This window comes from Trachinotus anak, unplaced genomic scaffold (genome assembly GCF_046630095.1).
Source record: "Trachinotus anak isolate AG129_WGS33_773 ecotype Australia unplaced genomic scaffold, CSIRO_AGI_Tana_v1 ptg000007l, whole genome shotgun sequence".
Lineage (NCBI taxonomy): Eukaryota > Metazoa > Chordata > Actinopteri > Carangiformes > Carangidae > Trachinotus > Trachinotus anak.
Window position 1 is genome coordinate 9,365,171 of NW_027273858.1, and position 17,255 is coordinate 9,382,425.

General features: G+C 41.4%; 1 protein-coding gene across 2 annotated transcripts in view; it reads right to left on the reverse strand.

Moving 5' to 3' along the window:
- Positions 1 to 844: 844 nt before the first annotated feature.
- The window catches only part of adam12b (ADAM metallopeptidase domain 12b), a 74,562-nt gene continuing 58,151 nt past the window's right edge, over positions 845 to 17,255 (reverse strand). Inside the window, exons 16-23 of one of the 2 annotated variants that reach the window (XM_071480347.1) lie at positions 16,664 to 16,862; positions 14,761 to 14,838; positions 12,841 to 12,949; positions 12,310 to 12,448; positions 11,338 to 11,446; positions 9,529 to 9,780; positions 4,296 to 4,471; positions 845 to 3,386 (exon numbers count right to left, since the gene is read on the reverse strand). In XM_071480347.1, coding sequence (XP_071336448.1) covers positions 3,335 to 3,386; positions 4,296 to 4,471; positions 9,529 to 9,780; positions 11,338 to 11,446; positions 12,310 to 12,448; positions 12,841 to 12,949; positions 14,761 to 14,838; positions 16,664 to 16,862 — 1,114 coding nt within the window. In that variant the 3' untranslated portion in view covers positions 845 to 3,334. Of the gene's footprint in view, positions 3,387 to 4,295; positions 4,472 to 9,528; positions 9,781 to 11,337; positions 11,447 to 12,309; positions 12,497 to 12,840; positions 12,950 to 14,760; positions 14,839 to 16,663; positions 16,863 to 17,255 lie in introns of both variants that reach the window. The other variant, XM_071480346.1, reaches the window with a different exon arrangement.

Genomic DNA, 17,255 nt, shown 5'->3' on the forward strand with positions numbered 1-17,255 from the left:
AATGAAATGTACTTTGGTAACAGTATTAAAACAATATTTAAAATGTGGGTATATGAACAATTGTTATTCTTATTCTTATTTTTGAATGGTTTATGCCTTCTGTACCTTTAAACCTGAAAACTTGGATATAAATGGTAAATACTATTGTATCATACTGTGAAATAAAGTGAGCAGAGGAACAAATAAGGGATGTCCCGTTTGTGATTTTCTCATTAGAGCCCCCCCTGCTGACAGCAGAGCCCTGAGCAGGCGCTTACAGTCACACTTCAGCTCCACCACAGTGCAGGAGATATTGTACCTCTGTACTCCTCTACAATTATCTGAGAGCTTTTATCAAGTGCTTATAAAATATATTTTTTTTATAAATTTAACTACCATAAACTATCAACAGGACACATTTTTAATTTCTAAGTCAATTAACAGAGAATTAAGTGGTAATTATACCAAATATTTCAAGCTTCCTGGTTTTGATTTTGGAGGATTTGTTGTCAGTCACAGCCATTTTCCTGCATCGAATACTTTCACTTTTAATACTTTAAGTACATTTTCTGATTATAATTACATGAGATTTTTAATGCAGGGCTTTTACTTTTCACAGCGTGGTATTACTACTGATACTTAAGCAAACAAGCTACCCAGTGAAACAACCTTAATTTTTAACCTGATGCCACACTTTACTGCTTTACATCCCATTCTCAACTCTCTTTAAAATAAATAAATAAATACATACAGACACAATTTTCTTTTTGCCTAAACATAGTTTATATACTGAGATGCGTTGTCTTTACAGTTCTATTCCATTGGTTTGATCATGTTTTCAGATTAGAGGTCAGGGTCCCCCCCCCCCCCCGTTTTTGCATTCCTTCTCAGTAATGGTCTAAGTTGGAGGGGCTGATCCTTAATCAGGACTCTGGCTTGAGGGAGCGCATGAAACAACATAACAGGATCAAACTGGAGGGATGGAGGTGCTTTAGTTTTTGTAATGACCAGTGTTGTTAGACAGGTGGCAGTGTTCAACAACCAAGACAGACTGCTCCAGAGGTAATGAACGAGGTAACAGACTGGTGGGACACTTCCATACAGGAAATCACTTAAGTGTTTTTCTTGACACTAAGAATCCCTGTTTATTCGCCGCTGCTTATTAGTGGAAAGGATGAGCAAAGCAACTTCACTTCATATGCGTTATGTTGCTGCTTGTTCTTCTGCAGAGGGATTGTGATACAAGTTCAAGGCTTTGTTATGAGGTGGGCTGCATTTTTCAGATTGAGCTTTAACAACAACAATAAAATAAGTTACTATGGCATCCTTTAATTATTCATATTCATCACCCCTATGAGTCCTTTATCCTTAAAGGTTCCTTTTTCATCTCTTTAACAGGCTCTATTTTAAAAGGTTTCTCTGAAGCTCTGCAAAGTGAGGATGAAATTAAAACGGCATGTTGTAAACAGTCATAAAGGCAGTTTTATTTGGCTCTGATTTCATCAACCAAACCTCTCAGTTTAAATGATCTCCTGAAACATTTGTCTCTGACCTATAAGTTACAGGTTAAAATGTTCAAAATCACGTTTTCACCACCAAGTGTAAGCAGGCAACAGCCTCAAAGCAGTTCTTATATTACTGTGCTTGTAAAAAAAGAACATAAAAAGAAGAGAAATGATTACTGACATACAATATTTACACTTTACAATGGCTTTTAAACATGTTATAGTTATGCAATTAAACACAGTACATTTAGGATTTACAAATGGCATAAACATTTAACGACTAACTGACACAGCACTAACAAATACTTCCCAGCAGAGAGCAGTTGCTCTGCCTGTTGGACACTTTCAAAACAATTAAAAGCATCACTTGCTCACAACGCAGGTATGCAGGGCTTTACCAACTTCAATCATTCTGCAGTGGTGAGAGGACGAGCACTGCGAGTGGACACACTGCAAATACAAAATGCATTATCCAAAGTGAACACTGACACATGGAAAAGAACTGCACTGTGAAGATTTGAACAGCTGAATCCCTCCTCTTAACACCAGCAAGTCAACAACAAAAAACATCAAGGAAAGTGCCAAACTCAAAGTGCAACGGCATGCTCTGAATCTAATGAACGGTGCATGACTGATCAGAGTTCAAGAATAACGCAGCCATACAAAATACAAATGTAACATGATGAAGGCAAAAAAAAAAAAAAAAAAAAAGACGGGACAGATATGGTAAAACATTGTGTTGGACACGGTGGAGGAGGAGCTTGGAAAGCTCACAGCGCTGAAGTCATCCAACTTGGCTCACACGTTCAAGGACAAAGTGAGCGTAAATGTTAAAGATACAAACACCGGAGTTAAAGTTGAATTATTTGGTGTTGGTGTAATTCTCTGGAACACAATCAGTCTGTCAGATCTGTTGAGGCTCTGCAGCGTCTGCCAGTATCGGGAGAACATGCTGAGCGTCCAACACATGCCGCGAGCAGTGTGTCAGAGCCTGCGTGAAATGTGTGAAAAGAGCTTTTCCTGTTTGTACTTCACTGCGAGAGTGAACTTATAAGGAAATAAAGGAGCCTGACTGTGAGACTGTAAAATGAGCTGATCCGATTGATCCCTCAATAAAAATGTAGTCCGAGGCTTCAGTATGAGTTCAATTGGCTTTTAGATGATGCATCTAGAAAACTGCTGGAACTGCTGTAATTTTCCACTGTATTTAAGAAAACAAAAGATCTGATTAATACCTATTTTTTTTAGCACCATGGCAGCATGGATATAAAAGATGTATTTGGTATTGAATACATCATAAAAATATGACAAACTGAATAAATAACACTGCTCTATGGGCCACAAGCTACACTGACAACTTGCTGAATTGTGCTCCATTTCCCTTTTTTCCTCATATAAGTCCAAAAAACAAACCTTTTTGCACTTCTATTATTCAAGCAACTTGACTTGTTATTAAAAAAACATCATATATTTCAGCATTTTATTTGAGAAAAAAGTATAAAAATCACCAAGGAATGCAAAAGAAATATCCTAAATGACACCATGTTTCTTTCTTTCCGAAACTTTTCCGTGGGGAAAAAATCACTGTTCATCAGAGTGCTCTGTGCACAAACTGGTGATATTGAAGTTAAATAGTTAAATAGATAAATAGTTCATTGGTACCTGAGCGAGGACAACAAAGCACCTTTTAGAGGCGTTAACACCGAGGTGTGATGTTAGCCCCCTTTCAACAGAAACTCTGTGACGCTTCCAACTGTCCGAAGGGTCTAACAGACGTCTCAATAATTAGTGCAAATCATGAAAGTCTCTATCTGTTGATGGGAGATCTACTCGTCCATGACGTCAAGAGCTCAGCAGTCCTTATGAGTCTTTGGTGGTCTGTAGGGCAACACCGGCACAGGTCTGAAAAGGAAGCAGAGGCATAAACACATGACATCATTATGACAGTACAGACGAAATGTTGAATAACTGCTCCCATGCTCTGAAATGCATGATGCAGTGTGTACTAATGCAAATTTTCCTCTGATTTAACATGTCATTTTTACTTACTACCTACTGTAGTACTTTTGTTACACTTCCAACGCGGCACAAGATTTCCATTGGATTCATGTAAAGGCTTCAGCCGAACAAGGTTCAATACACAGTAGAGAAATATTAAATGCATGTTGTTTTTGCATTATGAAGAACAGTGTAATAAAACCGGGACAAAACCACCACCTCTTATGCACAACCAAAATAAAAGTGGTTTCATAAACCAGTAATCCCTGCAAATGAGCCAATGAGGAGGCTTTTCTTAGATCAGTCTAAAAAAAAACATTTTTTAACTCTTGGTGTGGTCGGGCAAAAGAGGTGGAAAAAACCCTCGTACAACCACAATAATCATCAGGCCAGGACTCTGGGGTTGATGAATGAAGCTATGAACATCCAGCAAAACACTTTGCACACAGCATGCGAGCAAATGGGAGTTTAACGAGTCACAAGAGTCTCAAAAAGTGATGAAACTGATGAGAAAAACTAGTGGTGAGAAAAGCGGGCGGGTGTCCCTCATGCTCACGATGGTCATTAATGAATAATTAATCACTGTAAAAATGAGAACAGAGGACACTTCTTTACTTCCTTGATATCACTACTTTTCCGCAGGGCCAGTGCCAAACAACATGCAACATTTTGTTTTTTTCTGTAAGTCTGAATAAAGCTGCAACAAACTTTTAAGTAGTGAAAAACAAACATCACTTGAACAGGCAGATGAAGCCAACAATGTTTCATATTTCATATCTGAGACGTGTCACTCCTGTCACACGTTGCACTGACCTGCTGGGTAGAGGGATGGTGGGTGGAGGCCTGGGCACAGTGGGGATAGGTATGGGGAGGGGTCCAGTACCGGGGATGTGGACCCCCGCTGCTGTGACACTGTGCCCCAGCCGAGAGCTCCTCCCTAGTGGGTCTGCAGGGAGGGGTTTCTGGGGTGGACTGGGTTTCTCAAAGTCCTGAAGAACGGGAAAAGTCTGAGTCAGTCCATCAGGTCAATATACTCAATATTCATTTGAAAAAACACATCAGTCTTATCTGGAGACACACGTATGGAAAGCTTAATAATGCAGCATGTCATCTTCTATCTCCCTTTAAATATGAATTAGCTGTATAGACGCTATGTGTGGACAGAAGCAGACACGTTTCACTAGAGGGCACTGTGTCATCAGCGTCTTCTCTGAATTCCCACCACTAACATGAGACGACTCCCAGACCACCTCCTCCTCCTCCTCCTCCTCCTCCTCGTCGCCTCCACCACGGCTGTGGCAGTGCTGTGTGTGTGCAGAAGGTTATCTGAATGAGGTGCCATCATGTGTTACTAATCTACAGCGAGGAGGCGAGGAAGTGATGAACATCTGCTACCAGGAATCTGGCTACCGTCACACACGCACCCACAAAAACCTCCCCCCACACTCCCACCCTGACCACACCACACACGCAGAGGAGTACATGGGCAAACTGAAAGTAATACGCACGCGGAGCGGAGAAAAGAAAAAGTTTCTACATCATGCATCGGTAAGACTTCGAGAGGTGGAAGGTTTTAAAACATTCATGAATGCAGCCAAGACGGGACTGAGTTTGTCACAGCAACATACACAGTTATAAACCTGTGAGTGTTCTCAGGACTCGAGCACGGCCACGTTTGCATGAAGGTCATTTTCAACAGAAATCCCAGAGGAAGCACATAACCTCTAAAAAGACTGGCTGTGCTTTTCACGTCTTCACTATATGGTCAAAAGTATGTAGACACCCCTGAACACACATTTATGGTCTAGAGTCGTTTTTCATGATTTGGGCCCCATGGTTCCTGTTAAAGAAAATCTTCATGTCACGGCCACAATGACATTTGAGACAATAGTGTGCCAACTTCCAACTGAGTGGCAACAGTCTTTGGAAAACCCTTTTCCTGTTGGAGCATGACATCGCCCCCGAGCAGCACACAAGGTCCATAAAGAAATGGTTTTCAGTGTTTGATGTGGGAGAACCTGACTGGCCTGCACAGGGCCCAGACCACAACCTCACATGTGGGTGTAGTGTTTGGATCTCCACCTACTTTGTCCAGATGTCCACATACTTTTAGTCATGTAGCATGTCATGTATATTGGTATTTTTTTGCATTATCTATTAATCTGCCATTTATATTTGATCTATAAATCAGTTTCCCTCAGCCTGAGCTGACATCTTGTTTTGTCTGACCAACAGTTGAGAATCAAAGATACAAAATTAATATGATGTCAAATGAATTACCATGAAGTACCAAGAAAACCAGTAAACATTCATATCATACTGAGCAGCTGGAATGTGAGCTAAAAAAAACAAACAAAAAAAACAGAAAAAAAAACCCAATATAAATATTTAATTGACCATCAAATTAGTTGCCTGTTACAAATTAAGCAATAATATTTCCACCATATCTGAAGTTACACTATACTATATTATACGCTGACTGGTAATCAGTAAGCTCTTGAAACAACAAAAGCATCAATTCATTCATGTCACATAATATTTTTTTCCTTTTCACAGAAAAAGTTGTTTTTACAAACACAACATTTGCCCAAAGGTTTTCAGACGCAGTTAAAAACACAAGATGCCCCACAGAGGTTGAAATGTTATGATGCTTTCATCAGGCTGAGCTCCGTTGAAGGCACAGCAGGTTTGGTTCAGTCAGAATCTGCTTTACAGTCCCATGTGGATACTGCCTTTACTTGTTGAGAATTTTGGGGGTGATAAAAATGTACATAGTAAGATCCCATTAGAGGAATGTGTGTGAATATTAATTGAAACTAACACAGGCTTCCACGCACGCTGCGATCTTCAAGTATGCATTCACTCCACACAAACCACTGCATGTGTGAGTTGTGGACCGTTTAGTTTCAGTAAAGAACAACTCCTTCTCCAGAAACACACACGGAATCAAGAGGGGGGTGTTTTTTTCCAAGGGAGAGGAAAAACAAAGATGTAAATGGACAGATGCATCCACTCAAATGCAAGAATAATCCAGGACCCATGTGCATTCTAATGCCGCTCTTGGCAGAAAACCTCTCACTGTAACTGGAGTCTTGGTGGCGTTCACATGTCTTAATTCAAAATGAAGGATTGCAATGTCCTCTGGCTTGAGAAAGATCTATGAGCCTTGGGCTTACAAGCACCTTTCAAAACCCTCCGGAGGAACTGAAAAATGCATGGTCGTCTGGCCAAAAAACAAAGCTATTTTTCTAAGTTCCTGAAAAGATGACATTTTGGAAAGGCAATGACTTTCACTCCTCAGCAGTGCGATGCCGCAGTCTACGTTTGCAGTGCACCTGAACCGGGTTAGAGCTTATTTGACTCTACAGGCGTCAGATATGTATTTTTCCTTCAGCCGAGCAAGACATTAGCAGAGCAGGTCTGTCTGTACAAATTCTCAGCTCTCACACTGGTTTCTTTTCAAACATCGCCTCATTGTAATAAATGCAGGACAGGCTTTATTCTCCTGGAAACCCCTCCTCATTAATGGGGTGCTGTTGGCATGCAGGCAGAGGACAGCCTGTGGAAGAAGTCTTAAAATAAGACATACTGGCGCAGACAGCAGGGGAGGCTGTGTCAGGTATTACAATAAGCTTGTAATACACTTTCTCTTTAAGGATTGATGTCCTCTCCGTCCTTGCTGGCCTGTTATTAAATCTTAACAGAATCCCCTCTTCTGTTTCTGACCTACATGCAGTGTCTCTACTCGCTCCATCTGTTTCATTACAGTGAAATGAGCTAGTAGATATTAGCAGGTAGCAGGGTTTCATTGTTTTGGCAGGCCAGTGAGCAGCCTATTTATAAAGCAAACACCGGCCTTTCAGCTAAAGTGCATCTTTGGTTGGCACACGTCCACAACAATCAGGGGTGATATGCTGGACACCACAAAACCATCCAAAACTGGGGATGATGCCAGTTGTTTCTGCTGAACAAATATTCAGGTCATTTACTTAAGTAAAAGTACCAACACAGCAACATATGAATACTCCATTACAAGTAAAAGTCCTGCATTTAAAACCCTACTGAAGCTGCTGTATCTGATCGAGTTGGAGTTTTAACTACTTATATACAGTTAGGCACTGTGTAGTCCTAGGGGTCAGGGGCCTCCAGTGGGTTACCAGATAAATCTGAGGGGGTCATGAGATGATTATTGGGAAGGCAAAGTTCTGCTAAAGTATGTTTTGGGACTTATAATCTTTGCTTTCTGTGAACTATTTAATCATTTTACTTGAAACCATTTATGACCTTTAAAGAGGAAATGTTTGAAATGTAACAAAGACTCCAACTAGACACTACTTTCATATAAGGGCTCACCAGCCAAAACTGTTGGGAACCATTGGATAATCTTTAATAATGTATTTTCTAATCTATCTTATGTAAAATATCAATTGGAAATGTAACTAGTACCTGCTGTAAAAGTCATGTAGTGGAGTGAAAACTGGTCTACAATATGTGCTTCCAAACTGTAATTGAGAAGAAGTATAAAGTAGCACAAAATGGAAATACTCAAGCTGCCAACTCTGCTGCTCACCTAAATGATTAAGAAACGACAAGCTCCCCTCTAAGTCTTTCATGCTCTGGGATTATGTTTTGCTCTTTATCCAACAGAGACAAAGTGTCAAATCACAAAACCGATGTCTGTCTGTCTTTCTTTTTCTTTCTAAAGCAACACGCAACTGCCAATTTCCCGTGCTCCCTGCTGCAGCTCGCACAGAGTCGACATCCAACACAACCCTCCTCGCTGTGCCGGTACACGAACGGATCAGGATTTGGATCCACCACCAGAGCAGACAGATGGATTTACTATCTCCACTGCATCCAATACTGCTGGCTCAGCAGAAAGCAGCGCCTTACGCGGGAGCTGGGTCACAGGGAGGGAGGGAGACGGATTGAATTTTGCTGTCGATATGTGAGCGAGCGAGCCGCCCGCAGTGCAGAGATGCAGCCAGTTGTGGCATCCAGCACTTTGCTACAACCTTTAAAAATGACCGTACAGGTGGCTGTGCAAGTTTTAGACCATTAACTACAATTTGCATATATTCTACATTACTGCAGAACACTTTTAAAGAGAAGCTGGGTTTTCAGATTGATTTCCATTCCATCTCATTGGTTTCTGTTAATTTCAGTCTAGCTATGAAAATCATAGACTTAAAATTAGTTTGACATAGGTAATCCATTACAGCCTGCATTTCTTCTGCTTTAGTTATTGTTAAAGTTACATTACTGTCACGTGGTGATGCAGCGTGAGCACAGACTCATTTTCCAGCAACAAACCACGATGACCAGCGGTCGACAAAATGAGAACTTCTTTCCAAGTTGTTCGTGTTGTTCACAAATGAACTTTAAGTGTCCTTTTTTTCAGCCAACATGGAGGAGAAATACTTCAAGAAAAATGGAAATGTAAACATCTACAATTCATTAATCACTGGGCAAACTTCATCTGCTGAGGAGGATTATGTGATACGACTGAAAGTTCCAGAACAGTGAAATTGTTTTGGCAACACTGTAGCTCATGATTGCAATGCTTCTTCAGCAGCTGACTTAAACTTCTGATGTCAGAGTGTCCATAAATGCACCACCAAGGACTCATTATGATCCAATGATCCAATGAGTGGAACTATGACCCAAAAAAAAAAAAAAAAATTTAAAAAAGCAAACAAAATATTCACCGTGACCGATTTTGAGCAAGTTTCAAGTCTCAGCAGGTTTGTTTTCATACTCTATTAAAAATGAAATGAAATTGATATACTGCAGGAAATCAATGTATGGTTTAGAAAATGGTCAGGAGTAATGTACGTTAAAATATTAATGGGCTATGCCGTATATATATGGTTCATTAAAGCTGTGGTTTATAAAAATAAATTCCCGTTTTAAACTATTACAAGACAACTTATGACCGAGCAAAAGCTACAAACTTTGTAAAATTTCTGATCTTCAGTCAACACACAGTGAAGATCTGAGGCATAGAGCTGCCAGAAAGCATTCATCAACACTTCTGCCAACAAACCTGGTCTGCTCTGTACGACGGCTGCCGGCGAGGCAGACTGAGAAAAGGTGGCACTCGAGGTGGTGAGAGGGACGCGTGGGCAGGCAGGACCCTGTGGTGGGCCGGGAGAGGTGGCAGGGTGGGCTGGCCCACACTTAGAGACACTGGCATGGGCTGGCTGATGTGCAGGGGCTGGTAGAGGGGCAGTCTGCGCAGGCTGTGAGAGTGGAAGTTGTGTGGAGGCAGTAGAGGCTCCGCACTCAGGAGAGATGGCTGGAAAGAGGATGAGAGGAAGCCATCTTCAGTAACATCATCAGTTTATCAGTTATAGCAGCGGTGTGGGTGTTTTTCACAGCGGACGTTTTGACTTGTTATAGCAGGGACGACATTAACGATGGCTGTGTTCTATTCAAGTGTCCCAGAAAGACAATAAACAGACAGTAAACTGTAGCAGCTAAATGGAGTTCAACCATCTTTAATCTTATTATTCACACCAGAGCTTTTACTGCGACGTGTCACACTGGCATCCTGTGACACTCTTCTCTTCCACTCTCACTACCGAAGATAATCATCTACCCCCTAAAATTTAGACTTCATCAATAATCATTTGATTATTTGTCAAATGTGCAGATGTGTTGTTCAGTGAGGTTTCCATAGGTCCAGATTTCTGGAGCCTATGGAGGTTCTGGGAAATTTTGATGGGCATTTTTCACTATTTTCTGACATTTAACAGACTAAATGGTAAGATAGATTACTTGACAAAATAATAAACACATTAAATGATCATAAAAATATTAATTAGATGCAGCCCTAGTCTTGTGTAATGATTACTGAAAAGCTTTAACCTGAGACATTGAGGCGTACTGCAGGCATAAAATGAAAAATTCCACTTCAGTCATAAACCCCTCCTTAGTGTGAGACAGCTGATGTCAGAGTCAGTCGTAAAACTGGAAAACAACATTATTATTAATATGACGTGCTGAAAATGTAAAAGCCAGAGGCCTGACCAGCTGTTACCCCTCCACTCCAGAACAAACCAATAATAACCAAAAATGGCCAGAAAGGATTTGGCTGCTGGACAACACACACACACACACACACGCACACACGCACGCACGCACACACACACACACACACACACACACACACACACACACAATATAAATGTACTCTGTGATGTTGACTGACATATGGAGACCAGTGAGTGGCTGAAGTGCTCCTTCTCTCACTAAAAATAAAGATAAGATCGACTTCCACACTCATTTAGGGTGTTAGACATAACTTTGATACACAGCTGCTGCAAACACAAGGTCGATCCACATTCACACACTACATGCATATTTGCGTGTGTCTTAAGTTTGTAATCTCCCTGTGTGCTTATCATTTCCAACAAACAAATCAAAACCAATTTTCTTCCTCTGCCTGATTCAATCAACTCTGCAGCCTCCTCATAAAAAAAAAATAAAAAATAAATCTTTTTATCATAAATATTAGAGAGAGCGCTCAAAAAACAATACCCTGAGTCTCATTTAAAAGAGCAATCTCTCAATTAAAGTTTCTCTTCCTGCTGTCAACAGCAGCGGCATAATGAATATTTCTTCGACGGAGATGTAGTGAGGCTGAATCAATCACCCGGCTTACCGTCATCTGGCTTTGTCAACAAGCCTGGGAGCGTGACAAGTCTGGCTAAACTATTATTACAAAAGAAATCAAATCAAATGGCCTGTGACAGAAAAGAGCACACACACACATACAGTAAATACATGGGTGTATATGAATGCACATACACACATGTACGCAGTGAGAGACAGATTGTAGAGAGTGACTCACTTTGTAAATGCTGGCTCCAGAGGGTTTGGGTGGAGGTTTACGTTGAGGCGTGGGCCTGTACATGGACTGAGTCCTAATGGGGCTGGTTGGTCTGTTGGCCTCCATAGATCTGTAAGTACAATAAAAAAAACTTAAAAGGCCCAGAAAAACTTCATTTTTTTCAATATGCTTCTTATTGTGAGTGACTGGGGCCATGAACACAAACTTTTCCGCCAAAGTTGTGTTTCTGTGTCTTTGTCCTTGATTTTCTCACTGGATGGACTTGGGCTCTCTTGGAAAAAAGGTGATGTCACATATTTCTGAGCGCCAATCAGAGTTCAGCAACATTTGAGTCAAAATGTGCCGATGGAGCAGGACTACTCAGGTTTCATAAATGTCGTCTTCTAAGCTGATCATAATCCAAAAAACAGGCCTGTTTTCCCCTGTTTATAAATATTACTCACAATACACAAAAACTCTCACTGGTTACACTCGCAGTTCATTCAAAATTAATTAACTGGAAGTTTACCAGTTGAACACAGTCTCCATTTTCCCCAGCATTACTGCCACATTACATAGTTCTCTCCAGGAAACTTCCTGGAAATTATTGGGGGAATATTATGAAATTATGGACCTGTAAAATAAAGTGTTACCAGCTTTTAAAATTTTGGAGCTGTAGTGATGCTTCTATTTACATAAATTACACTTTGCATGATAAGCTGCACATTTGACTGTTGTGCCATTTCTGCACTTAAACTAGTTGAAAGGGGAAAAAAGTGTTTTCTACACAAAAAGAAGCTTTTACTCTAAACTCTAAGGTGTTTAAGGTGCTTCAAATTCTGAGTTACAGCTTTAAAATGAATAAATAAATTTCACTTTAAAACAATTTACTTGTGATGTTAAACCAAAAATCTAAATTTCTCAAGTTTTTTTTTTTTTTTTTTTTTTGCTACAGGCTGGTTCTGTGTTTTGTTTTGTGGAGCGACACGTCACCTGAGTTTCTCCAAGGTGCTCTTCTTATTGGTGAAGAGGAGTCGCAGCAGAGTCTTCCTCTTCAGAAAGATGATCACGGTGGCTACTAGAAGGCTGACCAAGGTAACCAGGACTGCCACAGTAATGACCACGCTGTCGGCTGATGCCATATATGACAACACGCACATTAATACACACACACGCACATCTACAGCACAGAACGATGACAGGACATGACGCAAAGACCGTTACAACTGGGCCACGGCCAACGGCACAGAGATTCACATTTCTGCTCCTCACTTTAAGGACTGAAATCCATTTTCTCTCACAGACTCTGGAGTGTAACGTAAGGCTGGGTGGTAGAGGAGCTGTGATGTTCTAGGAAAGCTACACTCCAGTCCAAACAACACATCAATCCAGTCCTGACTCAACAATAACATGCTGTACAAGCTGGAAGTGGTGCAGCTCTGTGTTGCTGCTTATTTCTGAGATAGTGCTGTTGTCTCTATCTGACTGGAAGAGTGAGGATGGAAATGAAATCGTCTTCAATACCTGCAAGTCTCATTGGCCCGCTGTCAATGCTCCCACCGAAGCCGCCTTTCTCACAGAAGGGAGGGGCCCAGTGCGCTTCACAGTGGCAGTTCTTCTTGTTGTTGCACACCTGCAAACGAGCAAGTTTGACGCTTTATTAGATGCTACACTGATATTTCCCTTGTTTTTGTATTTGTATTCCTGCCAGCTAAACTCCACATATAAATGATGCACGGCCCTCTACAAAGGCTCCATCCTCAAAACTGAAACGGTTTATTTTTTATAAATAAACCACTCTTGCTTTGTCAGTCTAAGTGACTTTCGGTATAAGAGAACATCGGCGCTTGAGTGTGCGCGTGCAAGTGTGTCATAATAGATAAAACATGTGCATGGGAGAGTCCATCCTGTAAAAGCCTCAGGTTTCCAGAGCAGGAGTTTGATCCAGGAGGATTCCCTGGCGACGTAACACGGTCCAGCTGTCAGTTTCAAGGAGGAGGAGGGAGTGGGGTTGTGCAGCTGTGGGGGATTTACATTTAGTACAGACGTACAGTCAAGTGCCTTCCCTGCCTCCAGGCCATGGACACCTCTTGACGGGGTTAAGAGGCACTTGGGGGCTCAGAGGGAGGTATGATTTGAGGGAGTTTTACGTGCAGAAAGGGAAATGTTTCTACAACACAAAACAGACAAACACCGGCGCAAACGCAGTCTGTTAATTTCATCAGAGGGAAAGGGAAACATCTTTCTCATTGTCTCTTCAGTCGAATTAAAGCTCAACAGACACAAAAGGTAAAATGTGACATGAACGATGGCACCTATTACTTTAAAATCAAAGAAATAATTAAACAAAACGCAAATAAATAATTAAATATTGGCGAGAGCATCTCATACATCAGCCCCTGAATGTTATATTGGGTGCACACACAATGATCCGGCTCTATCTTCAGCTTCACATCATTTGATATATCAGAAAAGCTAAAGCTGTAAACGCCTTCTTAATAAGCAACAAATGTAGATCCCAATGTACCTGAATGAAGTCAATGCATGCCTTCAAAAAGATAAAGTGAGTTAACCTGCAGGCAAACAATGTTATTTAAACTACCAAAGTAAATTCAGTAAATTCTTCTTTTCCACTCAGGTCTCGTAGTGTGAGCGGTGTTTGAGAAAATGTCAGACAAATTGATCTGGCAGGTATTTCTGCAGGAGAGAAGCTGCAGCTCAGGTCCACCCTCTCAGTGGCAAACAATTTCTCTTCAACTTCAAATTCTCCTGCAGAGTCATTATTCATACGATTATTTTTTGTTGCAGTGAGCCAATCTACCGGCAGCTACAGCTTTTATAAACAGCTGTCATTTAGTTGTTTTTTTTAAATTTTTTATTGAGCTAGCTATAATTGACAGTGAAGATCAGAGGTTATTGCAGACTAATGCAGCCCCTTATGAGTGTTTGATTCACTGAACTAAACAACAAAGTAAATAAAACATAAAAGCACTGCCTGTTGAATTATTGATGAGAGAGAAAGGTGAACATTTCTTGGCAGGAAGTGTTACTTTTATACTGCAACAGAACCACGACTGTGGTCTCCCCCTGCGCTGCTGTACTGTACCTCCTCTCTCTGTACAGTCAAAAGATGATGGACAACAAAGTAAGCAGACCCTAAATGATGCTGTTAAACGGGATTGATTTAAGCTCAGTTGGACAATGAAGATTGATCGCACAGCATAGGAGCAGCTGCCATAACTCACAGGCTGCACTGTAAATATGCTGTTGCTCTGCTATTGTGTTCAATTACAGGGCAGTGAAACACACTTAATCTTTTCTCAGCTGGTCAAAACGTGACTAAAGAGATAAATACAGAATCTCCACAGGCCTCTAACACTGTGTCGCGGGCTCTGGCGCATAATTTAACACTAAATATTAAGCTAATTGGTACTTTGTACTCACCCCACGTCCATTGCACTTCCCAGAGCACTCGTGCACACCAAAGACACTGACATTCTGGCACTGCCGGTTCAGACACACCTATGGAAGAAAAAGCATCACTAATGAACACAAAAGAAGTGTGCACAGGTTAAGTGACTGCGCCATAAAGTTTTAACAACTCCTAAACCAAACGGAGCAGTTTCTGCTTCAGGCCAAAGTGCAAAGCGTCACTCAGGTGGCTGCACCTCACATATCACAACCCTTCATGCAGTTCAGGAGGTGAAGAGGCAAAAGGCACAATATGTTGTGTATCCTCTAGAACAAAGACAAACATCAGACTGGAAAAAAAAAAGACAGCTGTTACTTTTATGTAGAAAATAAGGCCTGCATCGGGCAAAGCAGTTTTGAGCTCTCATTTGCCTCAAACTGCCACTATTGTGTGGGCTGCCAACTTAATGCCCTGATTGGCATGGAAAATAGAAAACCTTTTTGAGAAGAACAAAAGCCCATGACAAAAACCCACCTTCAGGCCATCAACATTTCCAGATAATGTGTGGTGCTAACTCATAATTTGGGAGAGTGCAGCCAGGAGACGAGCTGACATGGCAGACAGCCATTTGGACACACAAAGCTTAAAGGCTTTTTCAGCACTGAGGGCAAGTCCTGTGAGGCGACTGAAAGAGCTGATGGGGACATGTAGGACTGTGAGACACCACAGTTTTGGATCCCAACATGTTCGGCCAAATTTCAACCACAAAGGCAGAGCTCTGGCCCTTTGCAACTTTGAGTCATGGATGCAGAGCGTTTGGCAAATGCAACCATCTATAGCTGTGAGAGCTGCTGAGGTTATCTGTTGAGGAGTGAGCAAAACACTGTAAACCACTGTGACCAGGCCACTTCTGGGCCTTTGTCAGATTTTAGGATTCATCAACAGTATTACAGTGCATGGTGGGAAAGCACAGTGTGTTGCACAAGTGGATTTCTGTTTTTATTTCTATCAGAGAGAACCAGAGGGCACATAGGTCTAACTCAATAATAACATCATCATCACATATGGTACCATATGGAGAGTATAGAGGCCAGAGGGAACTGAAACTTTTGCTTTATTGATCTTCTTTGCAGGGAAGCCAACGCTATAGAGTTGCTTTAAAAATGAATTTTACCTACTTATTGATATAAAGCAGCAGAGGTGGTTAGTGAAGCCCACATGCACCCCAGTGTCAGGTGCTCTCACAAGCAGTTTGCCTTTAATGTAGGACTGAGCACAGGCCTTGTAACCTCACCCAGAGAGACAGTTGAGCAGGGAGGTGCTCCAGCCAAAAACTAGAGGCCTCTTGCTTGGCAGGAAAAAGGCCCTGATGTCACCGGTGTGGTAAGAGAGGTTTTGAGGGTAGCACACAAGAGGAGGAAAGTCGAGAGGCACACCTAATAAAATAACTGGTTGCCATAAGGGTCTTTCCAGCCCTAAGCACGATGTGCAGTGCACATCTGGATCACTGGATTCTCTCAGGAGTTAATTTTATTAGTGCTTTCCTTTCGGAAGGGCTGCCTCTCTGTGTCTGCCTTGGCTCTGTACTGCTGTGTTATCTGCCAGCGCCCAGAGGACTGCTATTATAGGCTCACACAGTTGTCAGTCTTTTGGGGTCTCTAGAGAACTAATAATATAGCTGCATCTTGTGGTTGCAGGGAAACAAATAACAAGCTAACTGCTACTTTAAAATCTATAGAAAGAACAGAGCAGGGATGATGACCTCAGAATGGGGCTTATACATGTCTGGTGTATATAATATGTGATTTAATATTATATTGACCTTTTGTTGAATCATAATATTGAGCCATGATCATTGTCTCTGCTACTGAAGTAGAATTAAATATAACCCCAAACTCTATCTCTTTGTGATTAAATGACATACAGATGCCTCACCATGCCGTCTCCACACTTTGTACCAGACAGAACCAGTCCAGGGTCGGGCATGTCATCACCCAGGTAAACATGTGTTCCTCGACACAGAATACGCCCTCCTTCCTGGAGCGGGATGTTGGTTTCAATGGAAACAGCGTTTGTTCCGATCACTGGCCGGTTGGCTCCTCCCTGGCACTGAATCTTACCACACTTTGCATCCCTGCATACACACACACACACACACACACACACACACACACACACACACACACACACACACACACACACACACACACACAGAGTAACATTAAAAAAGCCTAAAACTTACAGGCCTGTCAACGACAGACAAAGATAAGTAACTGTAGAGAAAGATGAAAGACTGCTGAAGAGAGCTGCAGCGCTTCAGTCCTCCGGTCATTAAAGCAATTACATCAATTAACAAAGAGCTTGATTACAGAATTCACCCAAAGGGAGATCTTTAGAACAATTAGCTGACAAGAATAGCATGAAATGATTCATGAATACTTTCTTAGACCGTAATTAGCTACTATCATACTCAAATTACATTTTTCACCCTTGTAAACTTTTGTTTGAAGACCACATGTCAGATTCC